General features: G+C 37.6%; 2 protein-coding genes across 5 annotated transcripts; one reads left to right on the top strand and one right to left on the bottom strand.

Moving 5' to 3' along the window:
- Positions 1-411: 411 nt before the first annotated feature.
- Positions 412-22,964, top strand: LOC131154859 (protein LOW PSII ACCUMULATION 1, chloroplastic). 4 transcript variants are annotated; one of them, XR_009136681.1, is made up of 6 exons: positions 458-809; positions 2,882-3,454; positions 3,549-3,599; positions 3,748-3,919; positions 17,028-17,067; positions 22,870-22,964. XR_009136681.1 is itself a non-coding variant. In XM_058107653.1 (5 exons), the coding sequence occupies exons 1-4, from the start codon at positions 583-585 to the stop codon at positions 3,887-3,889; spliced, it is 993 nt and encodes a 330-aa protein (XP_057963636.1). In that variant the 5' UTR covers positions 412-582; the 3' UTR covers positions 3,890-3,919; positions 17,028-17,261. The 4 variants fall into 4 exon arrangements, 2 of the variants coding, with proteins under 2 accessions (XP_057963636.1, XP_057963635.1); XR_009136680.1 differs by lacking the exon at positions 22,870-22,964 and adding an exon at positions 17,275-17,766; XM_058107653.1 differs by lacking the exon at positions 22,870-22,964 and having other exon boundaries at positions 412-809; positions 17,028-17,261.
- Positions 17,704-19,832, bottom strand: LOC131154860 (photosystem I reaction center subunit IV B, chloroplastic). Its single transcript, XM_058107654.1, has 3 exons — positions 19,362-19,832; positions 18,055-18,120; positions 17,704-17,948 (listed from the first exon to the last, which is right to left on the bottom strand). Exons 1-3 carry the CDS (start codon positions 19,614-19,616, stop codon positions 17,844-17,846), a joined length of 426 nt encoding a protein of 141 aa, XP_057963637.1. The 5' UTR covers positions 19,617-19,832; the 3' UTR covers positions 17,704-17,843.
- Positions 22,965-23,185: the final 221 nt, after the last annotated feature.

The raw sequence follows: 23,185 nt of genomic DNA, 5'->3' as shown, positions 1-23,185 counted from the left end.
AAAAGAATGTTTAAAAAATAAAACATAACAATATTTTAAAGTTTGGTATGTGAAATGAGGACTTTCTTTCTACTAATAACCCACAAAATTAAGGGTAAACTAGTCTCAATATATGGAAAAAATTATATGAACCTTTCATAAGATTTTAGACATTTAAAATTTTGGACACTCATATTCTTTTTGAGAGATGAAATATATACAATCAAGAAAATCAAAATTTTTGAAAACTTGAAAAATATATTTAAAAAATTATAAGCCTTTGTTTTAGGAGTATAAATTTGGAGATTTAGTTTAAAATTTTTATAAATTTAAATATATATTAAAGAACTTAAAAAATTCATATAAACTAAGGAGGAGGTGGATGGTTTTTGTCTTAAAAATAAAAATGAAAAAAAAGGAAAAAAAATTTCCATTTTCTGTACACCCAAGTTCCCAACGGTCTGAAAGTTGGCACCGTGGCACTTCCATGATCACCCAACAAGCCGAAGCCTCCCTCCCGGTGGGTTGGTGGTGGGGCTGAAAATCTCCATAATCCGCTGATTTTAGGTTCCAAGGTTCTTCTTGGCTCCGGCGGACCAGGCCATGGCGTCACTGCTGCACGTTTCCTGCAGTCTGCAATTCCCCAACTTTCATAACAACAAAACCACCATTGGCACTTCAAGAATTTGCTTCCGCAGTAACACTAGCAGCCACAGAAAGGCCCTGTTTTCCTTTATGGATGGACGCGTTCCTGCCTCACGGAGCAGTTTGCGGAACTCCTCCACCATCACCTGTTCCGCTGCCAATAGGCCCTCTCCTTCAGAGATTAGGTTTCCCACCCTCTCTTTTCTCTCTCTCTCTCTCTCTCTCTCTCTCTCTCTCTCTCTCTCTCTCTCTCTCTCACACACACACACACACACACACACGGTGTTCTTTATGTAATGATTTTTTCTTCTTCTGTTCACTGCATTTTCTATGTAATGGGATTATTCTTGTTGTTTTTGCCAAATTTGCTGCTACTTACATCGGAGGAGGTTCTGATGTTCTGCATTAAATTTACCTCTAAAATGTGTGAATGCGTGAAATGACGATTTATGTTTAGTATTGCTATCAAGATGGTCTTCTTTAATCAATTTTGGATGAGAAAGGAGTTGGGTTTTGGTCTAGAGTGAAAATTATTGCGACTGTGTGGGTGGGAGTGGCTTGTGGGATATATGTGAACGGTATTTTGGCATATTTATCACTAGGCATTGTTTTTGTGGGTAGAGTTGAAGTTGATTTGAAGATTTCAGTTCAATTATGGGAAATTTTGTAATCCAGATTTGGCTGGGAAATTCTTTGTCTTGGTTTGGAATAATTAATTTCAATTCCAATTCCATTGGTACATTGGGCAAGCAAGCTGTGTAACTGAGACTGAGACCTGCAATTCAGAGGCCAAGGCCCCAATTTCTTGAAACTAAAACCTGATGATATTATAGCTGTAAATTTCAACATTTGTTCCATAGGAGCATACATAAGGAGGCCTCCTTAACATTTAGCATGTATTGTTGTTGTGGTGGTAATTGACATTGTTGCTGCTGTGGTTAACAAACAGTTTCTGTCAACTCTTTAAGCTGTTCCTCTGTTTCACTTGAACTAGTGGATGGCTTTTTTATCTGATTAGCTGGGGGTATGGATGAATAAAACATGGCCATTTAGATGAATCCCTATTAGTAAGGTTTGGTAGCTTCCATTTTAGAGGAAAGGTATTGGATGACCTCAAGAATCTACTTATCTGCTATTCAAATCCATTTGATCATTTGGGTTCTTTCTCTGGTTCTTTTTCATCCTCATGTAAAAAAAAAAGGGCAGCCCAGTGCTCAAAGTTCCCGCGTATGCAGGGTCAGGGGAAGGGGCGGACCATAATGGGTCTATAGCATGCAGCCTTACCTTACATTTTTGCAAGAGGCTGTTTTCACGCCTCAAACCCATGACCTCCAAGTCACACGGAGACAACCTTACTGTTGCGCCTAAGCTCATGTGAATAAATAAAATAAATATATAAGTGCATAATATATATATATATATATGGGCTGTGCATTCGTGTATGTGTGAATGGACGTTCATTCTCATTTCTTATTGCTCCTATTAGTGGCATATTCTTGTTATATGCTTCTGCACAAAATGGAGATAAGTCATAGCATATTGTTGAACTCCACTTTTCAATTATTCCAAGTTTATGTAGCTTGGTGCTCTAATTTACTCACTAGGCGGAGGATCGTATGTGACTGAATGTGTGACTGAATGTTTTTGTGAATTTTCGAATTCCCTGTTGCAAGTCAAATATCTAGTAATGTAGTTTTGATGTTAACTGTTAATATTTGCATCAAAGTGTCCAGTTTCTGCCTGTCTTAAGATTTTTGGGCTGCTAAATTTATGAAAGCTGTCTGTAATCCCAATGTTTTGGATTACATCAAATACTTGGATTCTGTATCATATTGAAATATGGGGCCTGGCAGTTATTACCAATTTAAGTCACCTGAAAGCTGTTGTCATCTAAACACTATCAAAGTGCTGTCCCATACATTGCACACATTTCTTTTTGTTATTGATGAGGTAAACGTCTATGCTATCAACTCATTTTTTATGCTGTATTTATGCCATGACATGGCATTGCTTGTATGCTTGGGAATGCACAATGACATTTTAATGTGTGAAATACCTTGATGTTCTACTATTTTGTTATTTATATTGTCCAAACAGAATGTTTTAGTAATAGAATTGAATGAATACCTTAGAAAATATAGCTGTTGCAGTTTCATTTTCTCCTCTAACTTAGTTTCTTTTCATCTATTGCTTCTGCTATCAGGTTCTATTTTACAAGTGAGGCTTCCTTGTAATCATACTTTTATTTGTTCTTCAGTTCAGCAGCCAAGATAAGGAATGAAGTACTATCTCCTTTCCGCTCTGTCCGGATGTTCTTTTATCTTGCTTTCATTGCTAGTGGTGCTTTGGGTGGACTAATAGCAACAACACAATTGATTGCTGCACTTGCAAATTCATCAAGAGCAGCTGAAGTCCCTGAGATTCTGAAGGGTCTTGGCATAGACTTAGGAGCAGTCTCCATCTTTGCATTCCTCTATTACAGGGAGGACAAAGTTAAAACTGCACAATTAGCTAGACTTTCGAGGGAAGAAAGCCTTTCAAATCTTAAGCTCCGTGTGGATCAAAAGAAGGTTATTTCTGTCAGCTCTTTGAGAGGAATTGCTCGCCTTGTTGTTGTTGCTGGTCCTGCATCCTTTATTTCCGAGTCTTTCAAATTTAGCCAGCCTTTCACTGACAGCCTTTTAGATCGAGGAGTTCTTGTAGTGCCTTTTGCTACGGATGGGAGTTCACCCAGTTTTGAGTTTGATGAGACTGAGGAAATGAAGGACATTACCAATAGAAGGAAGAGACTCTGGCAGCTTTCTCCTGTTTATGTTCCTGAGTGGTCCAAGTAGGACTTTTATCTTCAGAGAAAAAAAAAATTATTAATTTTTTAAATATCATCTCTTTTCTCATTTCCTTTTAAATTTTTTGGTTAAAAATAGGTGGTTAGATGAACAAAAGAGGCTGGCCGGTGTTCCCCCAGATTCTCCTGTGTAAGTCTGCTGCTCTGTCACCTGTCATTTGTCAACTCTAGCAAAAGCTCAAAATTGAAATCAACACTGCATACATGTGTGAACAGAACCATACTTCTGATATGATCTGACAACTGTGAAGTTGTGGAGCTAAATATTTATTTTGTAGGTATATGTCTCTACGCATGGATGGCCGTGTCCGTGGCAGTGGTGTTGGTTATCCTCCATGGAATGCTTTTGTTGCACAGCTACCACCTTTAAAGGGAGTCTGGTCAGGCCTTCTTGATGGCATGGATGGCAGAGTTCTCTAAAGAAAATGTTATGTATATCTGTTCATGAAGGTTAGTTTTTCAATCACCTTAGTTTGATGTTGGTGGATCTCTCTATTTCTTTGTTTTCACTCGGGATTTACTTTCCAAGATAAGGTATTCATTGCTTTATACATCTTTTTAAGCATATTTTTTGTTTAACCTTTATATTTTGGGCATTTTTTACTTATTGACTACATCATCAATCTTTTCAAAGTATGTATTCATGTTTCTATGAACATTGGTGCTCCACTTTTTTTCTTAAAAATCTTATTGGCCAATAATTGAAAAGAAAATTATAGACATTTCCTCCAAATAGCAGGCATACCAAACGTGCATTTCTTAATGTGAAAAGAAGTAATGGAAAAAGTTCTTCTTTTTTTTTTTTTTGAAAAGAATAAAATAAAACTTCTCTCTTTATAATAAGGGAATTGAAAAGAGTATGAGTAAAAATTTGCACGCCACACTCATGATGATGATGATTCAACAACTAAATTATTTCCAAGTTTTAGATTATACAAATGGAACCAGCTAGTCCAATGAGGTGTAATTGGATTCCTATGTAGTAAGTGCCATTGCTAGCCTAAATATATGGAGAAATGCATCATGAATGTGTTATTTTCTTTTCAACTTTGATTATGATTTTCCAAGAAAAATATCCTTATAGAACTGGAAAGTGGAGGCCAATCATGCTTAACTTACTGAACACACTATCTAAAAAGACTTTCTTGAACATATTTTCAATTGAACTTCAATATGGAATCTGAAATAATGCATACTCTTAGAAACTATTATCATTTTTCTATAATTGAGCTTATTGTTGAGATATTCCACTAGTTTGTCTCACATTGGAAATTTGAGTGGAGGATGAGTGGCTAATACTAGCTATATACATGGATAGGCTCAGCACTTGATGAGTTGAGCTTTTGGGTCAAGTTTGTGCCCACACGTGCATATCAAGCCCATGTGAGGCCTCCCCTAGTGCTAACAAGTGGCATCAGACTTGATGGTTTGAGTTAGGCTCAAGCATTTGTGCAAGGAAAATCCTATGGATGTTGACCTTGTGAAAGATCCTACTGATGTTGATCCCACGGATGAATGGACTCTGTGTTTCCTTGTTTTTTCCTATGGTTGAGTAATGGCTCTCGGTTTGTTGGAGTATGCAGCTCATATTGAGTGGAATAGATGCACAGGAAAAGCTTGTTGAGGAAAACAAGGAAGCTGGGTTGCGGGAAGAAATAGTCGATAGTTACATCTACGGTTTAGCCTTGAGAAGAAGCTATCAAAGGTTTGCCGAAACTATTGACGGTTTGCCAAAACCATCGACGGTTTGCTGAAACCATCGACGGTTTGCCGAAACCATCGACGGTCTAGTTTGGTGCTGATTTCGAATTTTGAATTGGGAAGATCAGTAGGTTGGGGATTCGGAGGCGAAACCTCCGCGGATTGCTACAAGGGTACTTAGGGAACTTCTTAAGTTTTTTGTATGTGTAGGGTTAGCATATAAACAAAGTTGTAACCTTAGTTTTATGATTGATAGTGAAAATCAGCTGCTTGCTCCTGTGGACGTAGGAACATTGCCGAACCACGTTAACTCTTGTGTCATTGTTTATTTGCTTTCATTTATTATCTATATATGATTGTGTTTCCATATTATTCATTGTTGGTTACTGCATTGCTCGATCTGAAATGAATAAGTTTTTTCGTTGTGCATTCAATTTGCACAATAAATTGGTATCAGAGCTATTGGTTACAATGGCTAGGATTCCCTTTGCAAAGTTAGATATTGTCAAGTTCGACAGATCGAGAAATTTTGAACTTTAGCAGAGGAGGGTTAAGGACTTAGTGCAGCAAGATATGGTGAAGACATTATACGGAAGGCAGTTGAAAGGCATGAACGACATGAGTTAGAAGGAATCGGAAGCGAAGCTTGTGGCAACTATTAGACTTTGTCTGCCTGATGATGCGATGTATCACGTCCTGGATGAGGAATCGCCAGTGGTAGTTTGGCTGAAACTAGAGAGTTGGTATATGTCCAAGTCATTGACGAACAAGTTGTATCTTAAGCAAAAACCATACGAGCTTAAGATGGCAGAAGGTTCAGATCTGAATCAACACATCAACGTATTCGAGGACGAAAACAAAGTGTTGATGCTGTTGAATTCTCTACCTACGTCTCCTACGTATGAAAATCTAGTTACAACTCTAATATGGTGAAAAAAACTCTAGAGTTGGAGGATGTCACAAGTGCTCTATTGGGCTTTCACCAAAGGAAGAAAGCCAATGATGAGAATTCTCAAGGTGAAGGGCTTGTGGTGAAAGGTAACCAGACTCATGGGAGAAGTAATTTCCAGAGTGGACCTAGTAACAATAAGGCTCGGTCTTATTCTAGGAAGAGGAAGGATGTACGGTGTTTTAAGTGCGGGAAAAAGGGGTACATAAAATCGGATTGTCCAGAGAGGAAGAAGGGGGAATGTAGAAAATAAATAAGGTTCATTAAAATCGGCGAATGTAGTGGAAGAAGGAGACTCAGAGAGCGGTGATGGTGATATGCTTTCCGTTTCATCAGGTTCAGATTGTCTCACGGAATCTTGGATCTTAGATTCGGCATGCTCTTATCACATGAAACTGAACAAAGAATGATTCACCACTTATAGGTTGGTAAATTCTGGTTCTGTTCTGATGAGAAATGATGTTTCATGCAAAAATTATCGGAATAGGGAACATCAGAATCAAAATGTTTGATGGTGTTGTAAGGACGTTGTGTGAGGTTAGGCATATACCGGAGTTAAGAAAGAATCTAATTTCATTGGGCACTTTAGATTGTAACGGGTTTAGTTACAAGTTTGTAAGTGGGGTAATGAATGTGAGTTATGGTGTTCTGACGGCGATGAAGGGGCAAAAGTTACCACGGAATATCTATACATTACTAGGTACTACAGTTGCAGGTGGAGCTGCAGCTGTTGAGTCTAAGTCAGATATTTTGTGGCATATACAGTTAGGGCATATGGGTGAGCGTGGGATGATGGAGCTTCATAAGAGAAACCTTTTGAAGGGTGTCAAATCATGCAAGCTAAATTTCTGCAGGTATTGTGTGCTTAGGAAACAGAATAGGGTGCAGTTCATGGCAGCCATGCATAAGACGAAGGGAATTCTTGACTGCATTCATTCAGATGTTTGGGGGCCAGTAAGGGTAGCATCACGAGGAGGACATATGTACTTCGTGAGGTTTATCGATGATTACTCACGAAAGGTCTAGGTGTACTTCATGTGGCACAAGTCAGAGATGTTTGCCAAGTTCAAATTGTGGAAAGCTGAAGTGGAAAATCAAATCGGGAGAAAGATCAAGTGCCTCAGGTTAGACAATGGTACTGAGTACATTGATTCGAGGTTCTAGGAGTTGTGCGAGTAGCATGGTATTAGGAGACATTTCATAGTAAGTATGCAAGACGCCACAACAAAATGGTGTGGAGGAAAGGATGAACCGAACTATAGCTGAAAGAGTTTGGTGTCTCAGGTTGAATGCAGGGCTTGCGAAGAACTTATGGGCAAAGGTAGTAAATATGACGTGTTTCTTGATTAACAGATCACCAAGGGCAGTGCTAGATGGGAAAGTTGTAGAGGAGGTGTGGATAGGCAGCGCGGTTGACTACTCTGATTTGAGAGTATTTAGATGTTCAGCCTATGTGTACGTTTCTAGTGAGGAGAGATCGAAACTTGAGGCAAAGTCTAGACAATGCATCTTTCTGGGGTATTAGAAAGGGGTGAAAGGGTTCAAGCTGTGGGATCCAAAGGCAAATAAAGTGGTGATCAGTAGAGATGTGGTTTTCAATGAGAAAGCCATGCGTACTTAAGAAGAAGAAGAGAAACAGGTGCCAGAAAACTGCAGCAGCAATGAGCATATGGTGTAGGTGGAGTTAGAAACTCAAGGTGGAGATGACAATGTGCAGAATGCAGGGAGTTCTAGCTCGAGAGACCAGCAGCAACGCAGTATATTTATAGACAGACCCAGAAGTACTATTAGGCCACCTCTCGGGTACGGATTTGATGATCTGGTTTCTTATGCACTTATTACTAGTAGCGGGAATTCTACTACTTTTTAGGAGGCAATGCACAACCAAGAGAAAAGTAGATGGATGAGTGCTATGGTGGAAGAGATGAAGTCTTTGCATAAGAAGTAGATGTGGGAGTTGGTGGAGCTTCCGAAAGGGAAGAGAGTAATAGGTTGCAAATGGGTGTATAGGAAGAAAGAAGTGGTGTCAGAAAAAGAAGGAGAAAAGTTCATGGCTCGGTTAGTAGCAAAGGGTCACTCACAGAGGAAATGACGTGATTATGATGAAATCTGCTCCCTTGTGGTTAGACATCCTTCCATCAGGGCAGTGTTGGGATTGATGGCGCATTTCGACATGCATTTGGATCAGATTGACATAAAGACAATGTTTCTCCATGGTGATTTGGAGGAGTTGATTTACATGGTGCAACCAAAAGGGTTCGGTCAACTTGGACAGAAGCACTTGTTTTGTAAATTGAGGAAATCATTGTACGGGCTGAAGCAATCTCCGAGGCAATGGTACAAGCGGTTTGACTTCTACATGATCCGGATTGGCTACAGGAGATGTGAAATTGCTATGTGTATGTGAAGAGTCTGGATGATGATTCATTCATTTTTCTGTTGCTTTATGTGGATGACATGTTGATTGTTGCGAGGAGTTTGACTAGGGCCAACAATGTGAAATCCTTGTTGAACAGAGAGTTTGACATGAAAGATTTGGGTGCGTCCAAGAAGATTCTTGGGATGAAGATTCACAGGGACAGAGCTACCAGGAGATTGTGGTTATCTCAACGTAGTTATGTTGAGAAAGTGTTGGAGAGGTTTAGCATGGACAATGCAAACCGGTGAGTGCACCGTTGGCGAATCATTTTAGGTTGTCTACCGCCCAATGTCCGAAGGCAAACGATGACATTCATGACATGTCAAAGATCTCATATGCCAGTGCAGTGGGATGCTTGATGTATGGTATGGTTTATACAAGACTGGACCTAGCACAAGCTGTCAGTGTGGTAAGCAAGTTCTTTTCAAATCCAGTTCGACAACATTGGGATGCAATCCAGTAGATTTTCATATAATTGAGGAGTACTACAGACTACGACATTATGTTCAGCAAGCAACAGGATGTTCCCTTAGTGGTAGGATATGTGGATGCAGACTATGCAGGGGACTTGGATGACAGGAGGTCTACTGAATCAGAGTATATGGCAGTGGCTGAGGCTGCCAAGGAAGCATTGTGGCTTACAGGATTGGTCAAGGAGTTGAGTATTCAACAAAGTGGAGTTCAACTACATTGTGATAAAGTGCCATTTATTTGGTGAAGAACCAGGTGTATCATGCGAGGACTAAGCACATAGATGTGCGGTTTCACATGATCAAGAAATTGGTTGCTTCTGGTGAAGTATTGCTTGAGAAAGTTAACACGTCTAAGAATGCTGCAAATATGTTGACAAAACTTGTTACCACGGACAAGTTCAAGCATTGCTTAGACTTGATCAATGTTTCTAGTTATTAGATGGCAGGCGTCCCAACCTACTGTCCCAAGTGGAGTTGCGGGTTATGCTTTCGTATTTCGCCTAAGAGGTGAATATTTACTAAGGTGGAGATTGATGGAGTATGTGGCTCATATTGAGTGGAACACATACACAGGGAAAGCATGTTGAGTAAAACAAGGAAGCTGGGCTGCGGGAAGAAACAGTCGATGGTTATATCAACGGTTTAGACTCGGGAAGAAATCGTCGATCGTCTAGTTCGGCGCTGATTTCGAATTTTGAATCGGGAAGATCTGTAGGTTGGGGATTCAGAGGCAAAACCTTCGGGGATTGCTACAGGGGTACTTTGGGAAACTTCTTAAGTCTTTTGTACATGTAGGGTTAGCACATAAACAAAGTTGTAACCCTGGTTTTATCAATGATTGATCGTGAAAATCAGCCGCTTGCTCCCGTCGATGTAGGCATATTGTCGAACCACGCTAACTCTTGTGTCATTGTTTATTTGCTTTCATTTATTATCTCTGTGTGATTGTGTTTCCGTATTATTCATCATTGGTTGCTGCATTGCTCGATCTAAAACGAATCAATTTTTCTGCTACCCATTCAATTTGCACAACATGGTTGGTTGCATGATGCGTGTGATGGAATGATTTCTATTCAGGAGGGAGTAGTTGAAACTCACAAAGGACAAAGGATGAGTGATTTATATACATGGAATCATGGATGGACCCAAGACCTATGGTTTAAGCTTTTGGAACAAGTTGGTGCACACCCATGTATATCAAGCCCATGTGAGGACTCCATGGTGCTCACACCTATGGCTAGGGTGACATCCATGCTTTCTCTATTTGCATAGGAATGAGGAATGTTCAAATATAGACTCCCAGTGCCATCTATTTTTGTTTGACTATAGTTTTGGCTCTGCTTTGCCTCCAACTTTTTGGCTTTTCCAAATCTGTACTTACAAGGTTATGGCCAAAAACTATGTTCAAGAAAGATTTTATTCTTCAGTTTGTTTTTGAAAAGGCTAATTAAGATTCTTGTCGAGCCCCTCTAGTATATGGAGAAGAGTCAGGTTCTAGAAAAAAAAATATTTACTCCATGTTTGGTATGTAGGAATAGAATGGAATCAGAGGAAATGGATTTGAATTTATCACTTGATTTCGTCATTCTCTCCATTCAATTTATTCATTCCATTCCTTTCCTACCCCATTCCATTCTACAAACCAAACATGGTGTTAGCAATGGAGGATAGCTTGCAGATAATTCTAAGTGACCAAATTTTGTTTGAAGATTTAAAAATTAGAGTTTGTATTAGTTTAGGGTTTAGTAATTTTCAGTTACTTTGGGTTTATTTTTATGTTTTTGATTTTTTGGGATGATTTGGTAATTTAATAGTTTTATTTTAGGGTTTCTTAGTTGCCTAAAAATATAGGCTTATGATTTAAGAATAGGCAGCTTTTGATGATTAATTAAGTTTCAAGTTAATTTCCCTCATGTCTCTTGTCTCTTTCTCCCTCGTTTCCTTCTTTTTCCCTTTTTTCCCCTCTTCTTTTTGTTCCTTCTCCTGCTCCTCCTGTTTTTATCTCTATTCTGTCACTTCTGTCTCTCATATTCTGTTCTTTCATGCAGTTTCTCCCTTCTTCTCCTTTATTCTTTCTTCTTTTTCCTTTGTTCTCTATGTTTCTCCAGCTCAATTCTCTCTCTGTGTTTCTGTCCTGCATCACTTACTCTTAAGGAAAATTTTAATTTTCAGTTTGTGTTTAGAGGACTAATTTAGGAATCTTCCCAACAACATTTTAAGTAGGAGTCATACCCTACTAAAGTGTGGAGAAGAATCAGCCACGTAATGATCTGTAGAAATCTTGAGTATCTTTAGGGAACTATATATTTTATATTATTAAGAGAGATTTTTTTAGGAGATTGTTTCCATATTTAGATCTTCCGATTGTATTATAAATATTGTAAATTGGTCTATACAATTTTATTTCAAGAAATACAGAAATTCCATTCTGTTTTCATGGTATCAGAGCTAGGGTTTCTAAACCTTAGTTTGCAATGGCCGACGGCTCCGTCAACAGCAGAGGGTCGAGCTCCTCTGAAACTCTCGACGGCAACTTTGAAGCCACCTCCATCGTGGGGTTCGAGAACTCCTCCATGGGTTCCTCTTCGTCACGTGCACCGTCGCTGCACGTGACCGGCGTGCTCTCCGACCCTCTTCTCGTCTTTATTTACCGAACCTTTTTTTTTTAACTGAGCTCTTTGGTAATAGGCAGTGGCAAAGGTGTCCACCATAAGGGTTCCGATCGCCGAGATCATGGCCACAAATCTGGTGACAGGAAAATTTCCCCACAGGTTCTCGCTAAGACAGGGTGACGTCAGGTGGTCAAAGGCATTCGGCAACACATGGATGAACCCGGTGGCGTGGATCACCTTGGCGGCGAAAGCCTTCACCATGAAGAACACCCCTTTGTCGGGGCTCTGCGTAGGTACCGACTTCCCGATCACCGGCAAGCACACTCTGATAGCACCCACCACCAGTATGGAAGCAATTGCCACGAGCTCATACCGCAAAGCCTGGGTTCTGTTGGGGCCCTTGTTTCTGAAGAACTCTCATACAAAATCAAAGAATTGCCATGAGTCCGTTGGGTTCTTCTTGATTCTTATTTGGTTGTTAAGAATAAAGAATGGAGGGAGGGGAGCTTTTTATTGATGGGAAAATGTTAAGGCACGACCTATCTAGGTTGGTAGACCAAACCTCGTACAAAGCTTCATCTTCCACAAATATTTCTTTGGGTTTTTTAGCCCAAAGAGGTAATTTTTTGCAAGCCTTGAATATAACCTCTAAATCCAAAACTCCTTGGATTATTGATTTCGGTGCTTCTGACCACATGACCGATGCCTATCATCTTTTCTCATCTTATTCACCCTGTGCTGGAAATTTGAAAGTTAAAATTGCAGATGGATCACTCTCGTCTGTCGCAAGCAAAGGGAATATACGACTCTCTGACTCCATCACACTAGAGTCCGTTCTTAATGTTCCTAATTTATCCTGTAACTTACTATCCATTAGCCAATTAACTAAAAACTCCAATTGTTCTGCTAAATTTCTTCCCTCTCATTGTGTTTTTGAGGACCTATCATCGGGAAGACAATTGATAGTGCTAAGGAGTATGAGGGACTGTACTACTTTGAGGAGGCTAATGGGAGTGAACAATGTAAAACTACTATTTGTGATTTTGCATCTGTTTCTAGTGATAGTGAAATTTTGTTATGGCATTCTAGGATGGGTCATCCAAATTTTCAATATCTAAGACGTTTATTTCCTTCCATTTTTTCAAAAAAACGTCTTTTGAATTTCAGTGTAAGATTTGTAAACTTGCAAAATACCGGCATAATTCATTTCTAGAATCCACATACAAACCATCCAGACCCTTTACTATGATTCACAGTAATTTATGGGGGCCCTCACGCTCTCTTAATCGCACTCATAGTAGATGGTTTTTTACTTTTTTTTATGATCACACTCGTATTTGTTGGGTTTACTTGTTGAAAGATAAAACTGAAGTCCATTCTATTTTCGCCAGTTTCCACTCCATGATTCAAATACAATTCCAAACTCACATTCAAATTTTACGTACTGATAATGGTACGGAATATTTCAATGATATCTTGGGACATTATCTTCAAGAAAATAAAATTGTTCATCAAAGTTCCTATGTGGATACTCCTCAACAAAATGGGGTTGCTGAATGTAAAAATAGGCATATTCTTGAAGTAGATCGGGCATTGATGTTCACTACAAATATGAAAAAATATTTTTGGGGCGATGCCATTTTAACAGCTACATTTCTCATTAATCGAATGCCTAGTTGAGTTCTTTCTTTTGCCACTCCTCTCCAGAAACTCCAGGAATGGTTTCCCAACACTCGGCTCCACTCCAATCTCTCTCTAAAAATCTTTGGATATACTGCATTTGTTCATGTTCATGCTCACAATCGGGATAAATTGGAACCTCATGCCATTAAGTGCGTTTTTATTGGTTACTCTCCTACTTAGAAAGGCTACAAATGTTATTATCGTCACAAAAAAATTGTTTGTTAGCCTTGATGTCACATTCTTTGAAACCACTCCTTACTTCCTAAAGCACTCTCTTCAGGGGGAGAAATGGAGTGAAAATCGGTTCTTTGATTTCTCTATTGATGAATCTGTGCCATACACTAAGTCTACCATTGCATCATTTCCTGACTTGTCATGTATAAAAGATCACTTAACCTCAAGGGGAGATGCAGAAAAACAAAACAACACAGAAATACTTGTTTACCCAAGAAAGCCAAACACAAAGAACAGGGAGAATCTCATATCTAAGGCACAAAGAGAGTTGGAACTGGTGATAGCTCCGAGCAACCATGAGTCCACCCCCAATCTCGATCAGGTAATAGATGGTCATGAGCTCCCTGCTGATAAGCTTGTACCTGATAATTTCAATTTACCCATTGCGGTTAGAAAACAAAACAGGTCATGTACGCAATATCCCTGATCAAAATACATGTCTTCTAAAAGCTTCTATACAAAATATCGTGTTTTTACTTCTAACCTTGACAAGATAAAAATTCCAAAGGATATCCAGGAAGCTTTGGAGATTCCTAAATAGAGGGAAGCTGTCATGGAGGAAATGTGGGCTCTGGAAAAGAATGGAACATGGGACGTTATGAATTTGCTGAAGGGGAAGAAGCCAGTTGGTTGTAAATGGGTCTTCATAGTGAAATATAGAGCTGATGGGACAGTTGAACAATATAAAGCCAGACTCGTTGCAAAAGGGTTTACATAGACCTATGGCATTGACTACACAGAGACATTTGCACCAGTGGCAAAATTGCATACAGTTTGGGTCCTCCTATCCTTGGCAGCTAACTTAGATTGGCCACTATGGCAACTCGACATTAAGAATGCATTTCTAAATGGCGAGTTAGATGAAGAAGTCTACATAATGATACCACCAGGTTTCAGTAAGAAAGGTGAAGAAAACAGAGTGTGTAAACTCAAGAAGTCCTTGTATGGACTCAAGCAATCTCCCAGAGCATGGTTCGACAGATTTGCAAAAATGATAAAGAATCAAGGATATCGACAAGGGCAATCAAATCACACTATGTTCTTCCAACAGTCTGAAAGTGGTAAAAAAACAATTTTGATAGTGTATGTTGATGATATAATTTTAACTGAAGATGATACAGTGGAGATGGAAAGATTAAAGAAAGTCCTAGCTGCTGAGTTTGAAGTTAAAGACCTAGGACAATGCAGTACTTCTTGGGAATGGAAGTTGCTAGATCAAAAAGGGGTATCAATGTCTCTTAGCGAAAGCTTGACCTCCTAACCGAAACTAGCATGCTTGGATGCAAACCTAGTGAAACCCCGATTGAAGCTATAAAGAGGGTCGAAGACTGCAAAATACCAGTTGAAAAGGAGAGATATTAGAGATTGGTTGTTAAACTAATTTACCTATCGCATATTAGACCCGACATTGCATTTGCGGTAAGTGTGGTAAGTCAACACATGCATTCACCAAAAAAGACTTACCTAGATGTTGTGTATAAGATCCTCAGGTACCTCAAGGGTTCTCCGGGCAAAGGACTCTTCTTCAAGAAATGTGAAAGCAAGGAAGTAGAAATTTTCACAGATGCGGATTGGGCAAGATCAGCAGAAAATAGAAGATCTACCATTGGATATTGCACTTTTGTATGGGGAAATTTGGTAACTTGGAGGAGCAAAAAACAGAATGTAGTGGCTCAAAGCAGTGCTGAACCTAAATTCAAGGCAGTTGCACAAGGGATATGTGAATGTGGTTACGGAAACTCTTGGAAGAATTACAAATCCCGGTGAAATTCCCTATCAAACTCTATTGTGACAACAAAAGCAGCCATCAATATCTCTCTCAATCCAGTTCAACATGATAGGCTACACATATAGAAGTGGACCGACGTTTTATCAAAGAGAAGGTTGAAGAAGGAACCATCTGTCTAACTTATGTATCTATCAAGGAACAAACTGCAGACATCTTTACTAAAGAGCTAGCCCGCCAGAGCTTTGAAGATTTCATTTGCAAGTTGGATATGATCAATATCTATGATCCAAGTTGAGGGGGAGTGTAGAAATCCCGAGTATCTTCGAATATCTTGGAGTAATTTAGGGAAGTATATTGTATATTATTGAGAGAGATTTGTTTAGGAGATTATTTCCATATTTAGATCTTCCGATTGTATTATAAATATTGTAAATTGGTCTGTACAATTTTATTTCAAGAAATACAGAAATTCCATTCTGTTTTCATGATCACTTCTGTGGAAATTTTCGAATGTTTATGGATGCAGTCATTTACATGATAAAATATATAAATTTGTACATTTGTCAGGTGATTAATTTTCAGTCCACTTGAACACCTCATATTCGTTGTGTCGTCGTGTCTAGTGCACCAAAGATTGTTTTAGTATGACATAGGAATAGTTGTTGGATTTGAGGGAAGGATGTTTGAATGTTGAGGCTATGTGTGAGGATATGCATATGTACATACCTGTAAATTCACACATATGCATGCATTGACCATGCTTAGCATATTGTTTCCATAAATTTGCATCATAAGAATTTTATAGGATGTAATACTGTTTTGAATTTGGACAATTTTGAAGTTTTCTTTTAATATTGGCTAGATATAAAAATTTCAAAATTTATTTACAAAACCCACCTCCTTCCACCCCACCTGCGCAGGTATGTGCTATTAATGAGGAATATTTTAAAGAATGGTTTGTGATTCTGGATCTGCAGACCTTCATTTCCTTGGGGTTCAACGTCTAAATAGAGAATTGTGAGACTAGATTGGGTTGTGACACCCGTCTTAAGTTGAGCTTAGTAGTTTTTCTTGCCAGATATTTGCAATTATTCTTTTTTGATTTTTTTGCGAGACTGATGTCTGAAGATAGTATGATGTAATATTTTAATTTTCTCAAAATTGGAAACAAAATTCAAGCTTCACGAATTATGAGTTTTGAGTATCAAGACATAATTTCAAAATGTGGTTGTTGTACACTTGGTTTAAATAACTTTTTTAATGTTTCTCAAGTTGCAAGGCTTCACTTTTTTGGTGCCTTTTGCACCTATAAATGCATTGTTGGCTTTTCATATCTTGAGATCGTAAAACTGATGTCACTTCTTCAATGCCATTGATTGATGGACCTTTACCTTCATATGCTATTCAAATGCAACAGTATGATCTTTTTTCGCTTGTTGTATAAATAAAAAGATTATCTATAGCCCAGCTATTAGAATTGCAGATGATCCATTTTTTCTCACTTAATGCCGCAAGTATTGTCCCACGGCCTGTCCTCGACAATGCCAATTTTTTTTTTCTTTAAAGAAAATTGTTTTTTGTTAGTTTAATTTTCCCTCAACAAAAGAGGGATGTTAATCCAACAAAAGCAGAAATATTTATTGTAGAAATAAAAAAAACTTTGATCAATTTTCGGGTTTTCTTTTCAGTCACATAACTTTGTTCAGATGAACCCATCTTTTGCTAACTAACTTGCTTATTCTTGAATTTGTTGAACAGATTTTGCTTGAAGAACTGCATTTTAGATCCAGGAGGATAAGTACGTCATCATATTACAAGAGTTTGGGTACAGTTTTTTCATCTATTATACAGATATAAAGGGGATTTCCTGATTTGGTGTCAGCTGTAATGTGTGAGCATCCTGGTGGATGGAGTGATATTCCACCAATAGTTTGGTAGAAAATTTCTGGTCCTGAATTATGCATAGAAAATTTCATCAGTTGGCTTATTTTATTTGCTGGGGCAGGTCTGAGCCGGTCTGGGTTCACTAACGAATGCTAAGATACCTAACCAAATTGAAATTCACGAGAAGCAAGAAAACAAGTTCAGAGTCAATGTGGATGCACATATTGTCAGGTGATCGAACTTTGCCACAGCAGAAATGTATTTGAAACCAGAGTTTGCTAAATTTTCTGCTAGAGCATTTCTCATCGCACATGTTCTCCATGTATGAGCAGCACTGACAAATTGATCATTTTCGTTCTCATAATATCGTATCAGCCGGGCTGGCCAGAAAGATCATGAAGCAGACTTCCCAATTTTCCCTCTAATTCTTGGTTGCCAAATAAAGCTCGTGAGAAAAATCTAGCAGGTTTTCTCAGAGATACTAAATGATTTGACATTGGGTTTGTATGTTTTAGTATGGTCCATTAACAGGCAGGAGAGAGATTTGGTATTTTAGCAGCAGTACTAATGATTGAAGGAGGAATTCTAAGACGAGAGAAGTCACTGAAGCAAAGTATTATGATACATAATGAGGACATTACTACACATTGAAGCAACACAAAAACAAAAACCACACACAAACATGGACACTCATTTAACTTCTTCAATCTCGTCCAAAGCATAGTTATTTGTTGAAACATTTGCATAATTCACCTTGTTGAACCGGACCACAACCGGGTACCGCGATTTCGGATCCTGCTCCAATTAAATACCAAAAATTAAACTAAAAAAAGCTAAATAAATGAGAGAGAGAGAGAGAGAGAGAGAGAGAGAGAGAGAGAGAGAGAGAGAGAGAGATGACCTGGTCAACAGCCACGACAGATCCGATGCCTTTGTACCAGTAGGACTCCTTCCTGAGAATTTTCACCTGTGGTGAAAATAAATAGTCTGAATAAGGCGATGATGGTTAATGGCTACCGCTAGCCACATATACTTTAGTGTTTGGGAGCTTAAAAATTAGAATTTCTGTAAATAAAACACAATACAAATTCTATTGAGTTTTACTACAAATTCATGCAAATTAAAATCAGAGTTTGAAATTTATATTCCATCTTTAAAAGACGGGTCTCACATTTCAAATTTGTGCGAGTTTGAACGACATTTAGCACAATTTTATGTTTTATTTTATTTAAATATACATGAATTCAAATATTATGTTTGAACTATAAGATCGTGTTTGAGAGAATGGATTTTGGAGTTCGGATTTTAATTTTAATGAACCTAAAAAAAATTTAATACGATTTTATACTACATTTATTAAAATTTTTACACAAAGTCTAAATCGAAACCTTAAATCTGTGCTACCAAACCCTCATTAAGCTTCCAAATGCTCATTAAGCTCCCAAACATGAGGTTGTTTTGATGGGGAGTACAAAATTTGGGTCTTTAAGTTATGGATTTAAACAAACGTAATATAATTTTATACTACGTTTTGCCTAAATTTATAAAAATCCAAATCTAAAGTGTTCAGGTTTCAAATACATTACTTTCCATGAAAAACGGGTTGATAATAATAATACGTTTTTTGGTTGAAATTTAGAATTTTTATACTTATGTTATGGTTGGTAATATGGATTTCGAGTTTTGAGTTTGGATTTGTATGGAATTGAACAAAATTTAATAAAGTTCTCTACTACATTTTATCTGAATTCGCACAAATATAAACATAAGGTCCCAATTTCAAACTTGCAAATACTTACTTAGCTAAGATTTAAAACATTGAATAAATAAAGAGTTGTATTGAATAAATATTTACGTTTTAGTTATAGCTATGGGTTATACATAATATTTTTTTGTATTTTCTATTGGTTTTATTATTCAACCAATATTTATGCATTAGTATAAATTGAAAAACTTTATTTTAAATTTAGATTGTTTTTATAACTTAATTAAATGCAATAATATTGACTCGATATGAATTAATGAAAATTATTAAACAAAATATGGTGTTGAAATTTTTTGATTTAATTGAAAATTTAATTTATTAGAACATTTTAAAATGTAAAAAAGCAGAGACCAAATAGAAAGCCGACTGACAAAGATTAATTAATTAATTAATTAATTAATATACGCGTACAGTAATACGTACGTATATGCATGTGAACTCACCTTGGTGCCTCTCTTGGGTCCAATCGGAGGCGGCTTGGGCGGGGGCGGAGCGGGCCCTCCCTCCGGCGGGGGCTTGGTGGCGGCCGGCGGCGCCCCCTCCTCAGCCGCCCGGACAACCAGTCTTGAACTTGAGGCGTTCTTGGAGAGGAATAACGGTGGGAAATTGGTGCGTGGAGGGAAGTTGGTAGTGTTGGGGGCGAGGTTAGGGGCGAGCCCAAACACAGAGGCAGCAGAGGCCATGCTGCAGCTACCCATGCTTACGTACGTCTCCTCCTCCTCCTCCTCCTCCTCCTCCGGCGGCTGGTGTACGGATAAATCGCGCACAGACGGGATGAGTTCAACTGAGCGAGATTGGGTTGGGAGGTTTTGAATGCCTGGATGGGTTTTCTGTGTTTAAATTTTGATTTTCTGGGCGAGTTATCTGTAATGTGAAAAGTGGTGTGCGACTTCTCGGCCACTAGGGGGCTGCCATCTGTGCGACCATATCCCGTTTCGTTGGATAATATCATTCCAATTATCTTCTTGCGACTCGGAGGGTGGACTCGCCGAGTGGGAGTGGCTGACTCAGTTTGCGTGGGTAGTTGGACTTACTCGAGCACCGAGCAGACATTCACAAGTTTGTCCACTCTGTTCACTTGTCACTGATTGAAGAATGCTTCACACTTTGTGGTACTCGCGTATTACATGAATGTATTCACAGACATTCATGCAGCAGATAAGTGAATTATATGGTGAAGAGTAAAGTAACATGATTAATTGGTTGAATAAGGGATTATAGACAATAATAAGACCATAGACAAGCTTGACTCGTGATATTCTTTTCACTACAGGTGTTTGATGTCTCTTTAGACGATTTTGATGCTAAGTTTCATAATCAAATTTTTTCCGAACTAACTTTGGACACTAACTTGAACTTACGTACTAAACGAGCCAACCAAACATGTAACCGAGTTACTCATGAGTCAAAACGATTTGAGCCCATTACACTTAAGAATCAACTTATCCATCAAATAAGTTTCAAAATCAAGCTTTAAAATTACTTATTTATACAATGAACGAGTCTAAACGAAATGCTATCGAGTCCAACTACCAAATTGCTCATAAATGGTTTGATTTGTGTATAGTCCTACTCAAAACTAAAAATCCAAAATGAGGATAAAAAGAAAATTTTAAATTTAGATCAAAATAAACCATGCATTTAGCCAACCAAAAATATCACACTTAACACTTAAATTATATATATATATATATATATATATATATATATGTAGAAAACTTAATTGATAAATGTATAAGTATGGAAAAATGATCAAAATAAAAATCCCACATGATATAAAATAAGTAAATGAAAAAATATAGATTTTTAGTAACAAATTCATATTTTTTCTTATTTTGCATACAATATCTTCTTTATAACTCTTCAAAAATCATATCCATTTCTACTATTAATTAAAAGAACTCTTGATGACTTTTAGTCTATAATTTTTTTTTCATAATTGTTTTATATCTTTGTGCATATCTTAGAGTACTAACATCCTTTGGGGATATAGCAATTGTTGAAGTGGCAAACAACTTATTGCCAAACTTGAGGAGCGGCGACAAGTGATCAACGAGGTAAGAGATGATGCCCAATTGATGGGCAATAGAAGGCTGCCCAATCATTAAGTGAAGAGATGAAAGTATCCACCTAAGCGAGACCATAGGGAGTCAACCACAATAATTATGTTGTTTAATGTTTGGTAACTCCTTAAAATTATGATTAGAATTATTATTGAATTTATAATTTGTAACCGTGCAATTTAAAGGTGGCAATAATTTGGGCACAAGTTGGGTTTATTTGAATTAGAATAGGTATAAATTGGTATGTGATCAATCTAGTAAGCATCTTTTAACTAATTATACACATAATACAATGACGCAGCACTAAACAAGCCCCAATACCTTCTCGCTCTCTCTCTCTCTCTGTAATGACTCGAAGAATAATGGTATTTAAATAATAAAGAAGAAGGGAAATGGAAATAATAGTTCAAACCTCGGATTTTACATAGAAAATTGGCATAAAATCTCTCTCTCTCTCTCTCTCCTCCCTAGGTTTCTCTCTCCTCTCTTCGATTTTGGCTCCATCGTTTGTCACATCGATGATTTAAGGCCATCACAACGCTCATGGAAAAGTTCTCTCCAAATCTACGGGAATGGATCGTTGGTGGGGCAAAATTGAAATTCGTCCCTAATTTTAGGTAAGGCTTTTTAAGCAAAATTTGGTCTTTTCGTAGTTATAGGAAATGATATTCACATGAAAATACTGAAGTTTAGTTCTGTAAGTTGTCGTTTTCAGGGTGTTGAACGGGAAATCCTGCTAGTGTAGGACGAGCACATTTTAGGGGGTTTCTTTTCAGTGTCAGGTAAGAGAATAAACTAAAGCAGTCATTTTCCATGAAAAATATTATTAATTAGAAGAATTGTGTTTAGGAAAGCATATATTATTTTTGTATATTATTGAGAAAATGCATATTTGGAAAAATACTGCTATGATGTAGAAATGTGTATATATATATATATATATATATATATATATATATATATATATATATAAGTATGAAATGCCAGAAATTATGGTTTTAGAATGGAATGTATGGTGTATTCAGCATTGTGTGACATGAATATTATTTTACATGAAAAATATTATATTATGGTTATCTTACGTATAAAGCATTTTTTAGAAATTATGAAATAATACAGTACATTATGGTTTCAAAATACATGATAAATGAATTATTTATTCAGAATAATATTTATGAGATGTTCGACGTAAGGCCATGATTGATAACCGGCGCAAGACCGTGTATATGTATGATTTTGGCGCAAGGCTACAGATATGAAAGTAAATGGCACAAGGCTGTATGTATTTACATTATTATAGAAAATGCTATCAATCTATTTACGTTAAACTGTATATTATCATGTATTATATACTATCAGAACCCGGATGATAGTTTAGTTCAATTACAGGAGCACAGTACTGTAACTATACAGATCAGATTACTATGTTCAGATTTGTGCTAACCGCCCCACGAGGGGGTGGAAGATGGATAGTCGATGTGACTTTCAGTGTAGAGTGTAGACGTCCACTTGGCAGTCCAAACCAGGGTATGGTAGGCCCATCGTACTTACAAATATTTTTGACTCGGCAGTGGTAGGCCAACCATTGTCGGGTCCCGCCTTCGGGCTGCACAACCTGTCATAGGGGGTAATACATGACATTAGCTAACTATACATCCTAGGTAAATTTTCAGTAATATTAGCTATATTAGATATTTTATGAACTGTATGATTTATTAGAAAATATGAAAGTGTATGATTATTCAGTATGTTATGATGAATGTTTTCAGGTGTATGAAATATACTATATTTGTATAATTGCATCAAATATTCATGTTGTCACACAGTTGTCTTAGTTTACTTTCCCTTACTGAGAAGTGTCTCACCCCCGAACTTAAATAATTTTCAGGAAACCCAGAAGGACCGGCGGGTCGTGGTCGCCGTTGAGTCTATTGTGCTACCCCGTTAGGAGGGTAAATTTGAACTAGGATCAGGAGATTCTGATGTGGGATCCTAGTAATATTTTTTGTATTTTTGGGAGATTGTATATAAATACATTGTTTTGGAATATAGTTAACTCTAGTATTATATATTTTGTGGTTATGAGAATGATGATTTACATTTACTACTGCCTAGGTTCCGTTGTGTATGACAGGTGTCCCCGCTATCCACATGTTCAGATTGACTATTTCATTTATTATATTTTATTATATAATAAGTTAAGC

Source organism: Malania oleifera, chromosome 5 (assembly GCF_029873635.1).
Source record: "Malania oleifera isolate guangnan ecotype guangnan chromosome 5, ASM2987363v1, whole genome shotgun sequence".
Classification (NCBI taxonomy): domain Eukaryota; kingdom Viridiplantae; phylum Streptophyta; class Magnoliopsida; order Santalales; family Ximeniaceae; genus Malania; species Malania oleifera.
Note: the sequence above shows the minus strand (reverse complement) of the source record. Positions and strands in the feature narration are given on the sequence as shown.